At 42.4% G+C, this 7,374-nt stretch overlaps 1 protein-coding gene across 1 annotated transcript; it reads left to right on the top strand.

Moving 5' to 3' along the window:
• Positions 1-1,599: 1,599 nt before the first annotated feature.
• LOC148294080 (uncharacterized) lies at positions 1,600-2,226 on the top strand. The gene has a single exon (XM_088254720.1). It carries the CDS (start codon positions 1,600-1,602, stop codon positions 2,224-2,226), a length of 627 nt encoding a protein of 208 aa, XP_088110846.1.
• Positions 2,227-7,374: the final 5,148 nt, after the last annotated feature.

Genomic DNA, 7,374 nt, shown 5'->3' with positions numbered 1-7,374 from the left:
TCCTTCCGTCAGTACATAGCTCAGGTCCTCTTCCAGATCGAATTGGACCACAAAGTAGTCATTGACGAGATCGACGAGCTTCCATTGACCCTTCAAATTCCATTTTTGCTGCAGGCGGTCCCGAAGGTAGTTGTAGGTGTGCGAGCGACCCAAAAGCTTGATGATTAAGGCATTTTTCCAAGGTTGGCAGAAACGGGTCATCGCACGATCTGAAAATTGAATGCTTGGGCCTCGCGTACCACGTGATGTCACGACATCATCTTCCTCAGTTAGATCTGCATAGTCCACCTCCAAGGAATCCACAGCAATACCAGAGTTCTTGGTTAGATTCACTTGATTCATAAGTCTGTCACGAAAGCTTCCATTCTTCAAAAACGGGGGTAACTCTGTTGTCTTGTCGACCGCCGGCCCTAGGTTGACCATCGAGGAGAGCTCCTCATCGCAATTTGCATTCAGATCTTCTAGCTGTCTTATTCGCTTGTTAACCCTTGGTATTAAACTGACCATACCAGGGGAGCCCTCGGCCATGGCGGCGGAGAATTTCTTCTGTCTTTACTGTTCACAAAGGACACAATATTTAAAAAACATCTAAGCTATACTTTGGCCATATTGTAAAAGGAAAGAAAGGCCCATGTGATATTTGGACAGACGTAGTGAATGATGGTGCTAGCTGCGCCTGCATATTTGCTGTTTTATATATAAGAAAAAAAAAAAGAATTCGTGATTGAAAAAAAAGGTAATTGGCTCTCTTGTCTTGGATATGATGCCTATTTGCTTGGTTGGTTGAGAAACTTGTGGCTTTTTCTCATGGAGATTGCTGGCAATTTGTGTTTATAAATTATCAAAGTTGGATAAATAAATCAAGCATATATTTTAACTAGTCTTATTGATCTTCCCTAGACAATTTCTTGTTATTGCTTCTCCTTATGCTTGATTGGAGTGTTTACCTTGTATTCTCACATTTCTTGTGAAACAGATGGACTATGATTTGGTTGGTGCAAAGATACAACATAGTTGTATTTATGAGATAACACATTTTCATATCTCCCTTCATTTTACATGTTTTTTTTTTTTTCTAGTATTTTGCTTATAGACAAGTATGTGTTGACGTGAGTCTCCTAATTAATCAAGGAGAATTATTTCCTTGATTAATTAAGGGATTTACTTTCCCATCCCATGTAGTTGACAAATCTGTGTATAATTAGGAGATACTTTCCTAATTCCTGTTTGAACCTTATTCCTTGTAAAGCACTCTGTAAACACATATATATACCTCCTTATGGAGAAGAATATATTAATCTGAACATATTGAAAACCAGTATTCATATTTTAGCATGGTATCAGAGCAATCGATCCTAGGTTGTCTCTAAATCCTCGTATTGAATTTCTCGAAACCCGAATCCCTCGTATCAAATTCCTTGAAACACGAACCCGTATCCTCGTATCCTGAATCCTGAATCTTGAATCCCGAAACCCTGAATCCTGAATCCCGAAACCCTAAACACAACCCGAAGCCCTAAACACACTCTGAATCCTGAATCCTGAATCCCGAAACCCTAAACACAACCCCGAACCCCTAACCTTTTTCCTTCCGCTGCCATGGATATCGTTTCCCAAACCACCGAATCCACTTCCTCATCCCCCCAAATTGTTACTATTCAGAGTGACAACGCTCCGTTTCCTACCGGCATCACCTTGACAGAGACCAATTATGCCTTATGGTCTCAGGTCATGGAGTTACGTATTGCTAGTCGCGAAAAATTGGGGTACCTCACCGGCGACACTCCGCAGCCCTCTAAGTCCTCCTCCACTTACAACCAATGGTGTACGGCGAACTTTCGGGTCAAGGGGTGGCTCATCGACTCCATGTCTCTAGACTTGATGGGTCGGTTTATCCGTTTTAGTACCGCCAAAGAAATCTGGGATGCCGTGAAGAAAACCTACTTTAATGGGGGGGATGAAACTTTTCTGTTTGATCTCCACAAACGGGCGTTCACCATTAAACAGAATGGTGCTCCCATCCACAAATACTACAGCCAACTGCAGACCATCTTTCAGGAGATTGATCATCGCACCCCGAATCGCATGCACTGTGGCGCCGACGTCACTGAGCGCCAGACTGAACTGGATCGTCTTCGTGTTCACCTTTTCCTTGCCGGGCTCGATCCACAGTTTGATCAAGTCCGGGGGGGAGATCCTGCGCAAAGACCCCAAATTGGACCTTGACCAAACTTTTGCATATGTACGTCGCGAAGCTCAACAACGACTTACCATGGCCAGTACTCCAGACACTGCGGTTCTGGCCACTCAACGTCCGAGGGGCCCTCCACCCTCTACCGGTGGCGCTTCTCAGACTCAGACCACAAGCTCTCGTCCGGAAACCAAATGCACTCATTGTGGTGGGAGCAAACATAATCGTGCTCGCTGTTATGAACTGATTGGGTACCCGGATTGGTGGGACCACTCCAGAGCTCCTCGCAGGACTAAGAGCACCTCCCTTCACACATCTTCCGTCACGGATCCTGTACGTCCTGCTGCTCCACCTGCACCTGCTCCTGCCTCTGCCTCTGTAGCCATATCAGGTACCCAAGGTTATGTTTTGCATAGTTCCTCAAAGAAACACACATGGGTCATTGACACCGGAGCCACTGATCACATGACCTTTGATCCGGGACAAATTATTTCTCATACACCGCCTTCTCAATAGGTGGTGTCTAATGCCAATGGTACCCCCTCCCCTGTGATTGGGGAGGGTTCCCTCTCTCTCTCTGACTCCCTCACTTTGGATTCTGTGTTGATTGTTCCATCCTTACATCATAATCTCTTGTCTGTTGCCCAAATTACTACGGCTTTGAATTGCATTGTAACCTTTTGGCCTACTCATTGTGTTTTTCAGGACATTCTCAGCAGCAAGACGATTGGTTGTGGTACTAGGAGGGGCAAACTCTATTATTTGGACCTGGCATCTGACAGTAAAGCCAGCCTCAGTCAAGCTTACAAAATTGGGGGGACAAGTGTTGAGAAGAAAACTTCCGAAGTATGGTTATGGCATCGCCGTCTTGGACATGCTTCGTTTGGATATTTACAGAAGCTATTTCCTTCATTATTTTCAGATTTAGAGAGTTCTATTTTTAAGTGTGACATTTGTGAACTGGCCAAGAGCCATCGTGTTCCCTTTCCCTTAAGTTCCAATAAAAGTTTAATTCCTTTTTCCCTTGTTCATTCTGATATTTGGGGGCCTTCTAAAATTACCACTCCCGGGGGGACTAGATGGTTTGTCACGTTCATTGATGATTGCACATGCATGACCTGGGTTTCCCTTCTCAAAACTAAAGGGGAAGTCAGTTCCAAGTTTCAACAGTTTTATCACATGGTGGAGACACAATTTCATACCTGAATTCAGGTTCTTCGGTCTGACAATGGCGGGGAATTTCTCAACCATGATCTTCATGGGTTCTTCCAAGCTCACGGTATCATCCATCAACGCTCATGCCCTTCCACTCCTTAACAGAATGGTGTGGCTGAACGAAAGAATAGACACTTACTGGAAGTAGTTCGTGCATCCCTCTTTGGTGCAAATATGCCTCGGTCTTTTTGGGGCGAAGCCGTCCTCTCTGCGGCTTACCTTATCAATCGGATTCCCTCTAGTATCCTCCAATTCCGAACCCCCCTTCAAACACTTCAACACCATAGCCAAATACCTCCTATCCAAAACCTGGAACCCCGCGTTTTTGGTTGTGTGGTGTTTGTCCACTTACATGATCACCAACGCAGCAAATTAGATCACCGTGTCGACAAGTGTGTGTTCATTGGGTATGCACCTCATCAGAAAGGTTACTGGTGTTATCATCCTCCTAGTCAGAAGGTTTATACTTCGATGAATGTTGTGTTCCGGGAACACGAGATCTATTTTTCAGATGCACAGGAGGACACTTCTCCAAATTCAGATTTTTTCCCTTCCACCGTTTTTCCAGATTCGTTCCAGACTCAAAACGACCGGTCGCATACCTCTAGCGACCGGTCGCCAGATGAACACGACCGATCGCGAACGACTCTGCCTGAAAACGACCGGTCGCATTCCTCTCACGACCGGTCGCCCCGCACATCGCGACGCACGATCCCGACTCTGCCTGAAAACGACCGGTCGCCAAATGAAAACGACCGGTCGCCTGACCCTCACGACCGGTCGCTCCCCCCAGTTTTTGCTGAAATTGTTCCGCTTCAGTCCGATCCCAGCCATCACACTCAGGAGGAGAGAATTGAAGAGTTTATGCCGGCTCCGGAAAATTCTTCAGCTCCAGTACCACACCAATCATCTGCTGAGGACGTCATTCAGGTAACTTCTCTACCTGAAACTGATAACATTAATAAAATAACTTATTGCATTTCAGAAGGCGCAGAGCCTACATATCAGATTCCAAAAAGGAAGAATCGGGGTAAACCCCCAGTTCACTACGAAGCAGATATTAATGCAAAGGGGAAATATCCCATCAACAATTATGTATCTCTCACCAGATTATCTTAGTCACGGGTACACTTTGTGAAGCAGTTAGCCGAAATACATGTTCCCAATAGTGTAACTGAAGCACTAGAAGATCAAAAATGGAAAGAAGCCATGAATGAAGAAATGCGAGCTCTCTAGAAGAATGGCACATGGGAACTCGTGCCATTACCTCATGGAAAGAAGACAGTGGGATGCAGATGGATCTATACTGTGAAACTCAAGGCAGATGGATCTGTTGAAAGATATAAAGCTAGATTGGTGGCAAAGGGATACACACAGAGATATGGGATAGACTACCAAGAAACCTTTGCCCCAGTAGCCAAGATCAAAACTATCAGAATCCTCCTGTCTCTAGCAGCAAATCTCGATTGGCCATTACATCAGTTTGATGTAAAGAATGCATTCTTACATGGAGACTTGGAAGAAGAAGTATATATGGACTTACCACCAGGATGTAACTTCACTCGTGACAAGGGGAATCAAGTTTGCAAGCTCAAAAAGTCATTGTATGGGTTAAAGCAGTCTCCCAGGGCATGGTTTGGTAGATTCACTAAATCCATGAAGTTTTTTGGATATACACAGAGTAATGCGGATCACACTTTGTTCCTGAAGCGTGATGGAAAGAAACTTACCGCACTGATTGTTTATGTGGATGACATAGTTGTGACTGGAAACGACACAGGAGAGCAATTGAAACTACAGAAGTATTTGTCTCAGGAATTTGAGATGAAGGATTTAGGTGATCTGAAGTACTTTCTTGGAATTGAAGTTGCAAGGTCTGCAAATGGTATATTTATGTCACAGAGGAAATATGTATTGGATCTACTTGCTGAAACAGGATTGCTTGGATGTAAGCCTGCTGACACACCAATTGAGATGAATCACAAGTTGTGTGAAGGAATGGATCAAGAACCAACCAATAAGGAACAGTACCAACGCCTTGTTGGAAGGTTAATATATTTAGCCCACACAAGACCAGATATTGCATATGCTGTGAGTGTGGTTAGTCAGTTTATGCATTCACCCAGTGTGTCTCATAGGAATGCAGTTGATCGAATCTTAAGGTATTTAAAGTTAGCCCCTGGAAAAGGATTAATGTTCTCAAAAAATAGAGATCTTGAAGTTGTGGGATATACAGATGCTGATTGGGCTGGATCCATTACTGACAGACGCTCTACTTCAGGCTACTTCACCTTCGTGGGAGGTAATCTAGTCACTTTGCGGAGTAAAAAACAAAATGTGGTTTCTCGGTCTAGTGCAGAAGCAGAGTATCGAGGAATGGCTCATGGAGTTTGTGAATTGCTATGGATCAGAAGACTCTTGACAGAATTGGGTTTCAAGCCAGGAAAGCCAATGGAGTTGCATTGTGACAACAAGTCAGCAATTGATATTGCCCATAATCCAGTTCAACATGATCGAACCAAACATGTTGAGGTGGATAGACATTTTATCAAAGAAAAAATTGAGAAGAAGATCATCCGCCTACCATTCGTAAAATCAGAAGATCAATTAGCTGATATCTTAACCAAAGCTGTTTGTAGCAGAGTGTTTTATGACTCACTTACCAAGTTGGGCATTGGTGACGTATATGCACCAACTTGAGGAGGAGTGTTGACGTGAGTCTCCTAATTAATCAAGGAGAATTATTTCCTTGATTAATTAAGGGATTTACTTTCCCATTCCATGTAGTTGACAAATCTGTGTATAATTAGGAGTTACTTTCCTAATTCCTGTTTGAACCTTATTCCTTGTAAAGCACTCTGTAAACACATATATATACCTTCTTATGGAGAAGAGTATATTAATCTGAACATATTGAAAACCCGTATTCATATTTTAGCAGTATGGATCATATGTGGGGTAGGAAAAATTGTGATTTATGGAATATATATTTCAAGTATGGATATATTTAAATTTATATATGTTTGTTGATGTGCAATGGGCAACAGAACATGATTTGGATTGATATTTTAAGAGAGTAACCAAGTAAAGTGTGATATCAATATTGTTTATAACAACCTCAATTTTGCACAAACAACTAAAGTTAAAAATTTAAAACAATAGCACTTATAAGACAACTTATGCCTATAACTAGCAGTAGTATCAGCACTATTGTTTTCTGTGATGTTGTAAGTCAGAAAAAGCATCAATGTAGTAGAAAAATATGATGCTATAAACCATGTTTAGCCTCGGAACTATTAAAACTACCGATGTCGTTGCTGATTTAGGCATCGGGGTCAATGTGTTTTTTGCACACAAAAGACACTTTGGTATCGGTGTATAGGACAGAACTGATGCATGAATATATAAAGGCAACGGAGAATACTACTACTACGTCGTTTTGTTGGTGTATTTTGGGCCTGCAGGCTGCAGCCCTAGAAATGTGATTAAAGCTATCAAACAACTACATCTTGCCTCTTATCTTAAATAAATCTGAGACACTTGACCCCATTAGGCTGTTGTTAGGTGGGCCCAAATACGCTGTCTAGAGACGCCCATGGCATATTATAAAGCAAGTTGGTTCATTATTTACAAAGGGCCTAGCAGTCTTTCACTCAATTTCCTCCCATCCATTCCGATCCAAAGATAATTGCATTCTCACATCACTTGAGCTAACCCACTATGGCACTAGTTTATTGCCCTATTTCATCATTGATTTTCTCTCAACTATCTTTTTACCAAAGCAAATAAAATTGAAATCCAAAACCTAAAGCATTCATTGGGAAAAACCACGTGGTTTTTTTAAATATAAAAATGCTATAAAATTTTATTAGATCAATAAAAATAAAAAGTATAAAGGACTCATATTGTAAATGGAGTCATCCCAATAACAATATGGCAACCACGGGCAAAACTTCCCCAGTGACTTG

The sequence above is a fragment of the Prunus avium genome, chromosome 6 (genome assembly GCF_965620075.1).
Source record: "Prunus avium chromosome 6, drPruAviu1.hap1.1, whole genome shotgun sequence".
NCBI classification, from domain to species: Eukaryota; Viridiplantae; Streptophyta; class Magnoliopsida; order Rosales; family Rosaceae; genus Prunus; species Prunus avium.
The sequence above is the reverse complement of the archived record's forward strand: the minus strand, read 5'-3'. Positions and strand labels throughout refer to the sequence as shown.

Excerpts from the sequence above, each read along its gene's own strand:
- LOC148294080 (XM_088254720.1), top strand. The coding sequence starts at position 1,600 with ATGGATATCGTTTCCCAAACCACCGAATCCACTTCCTCATCCCCCCAA.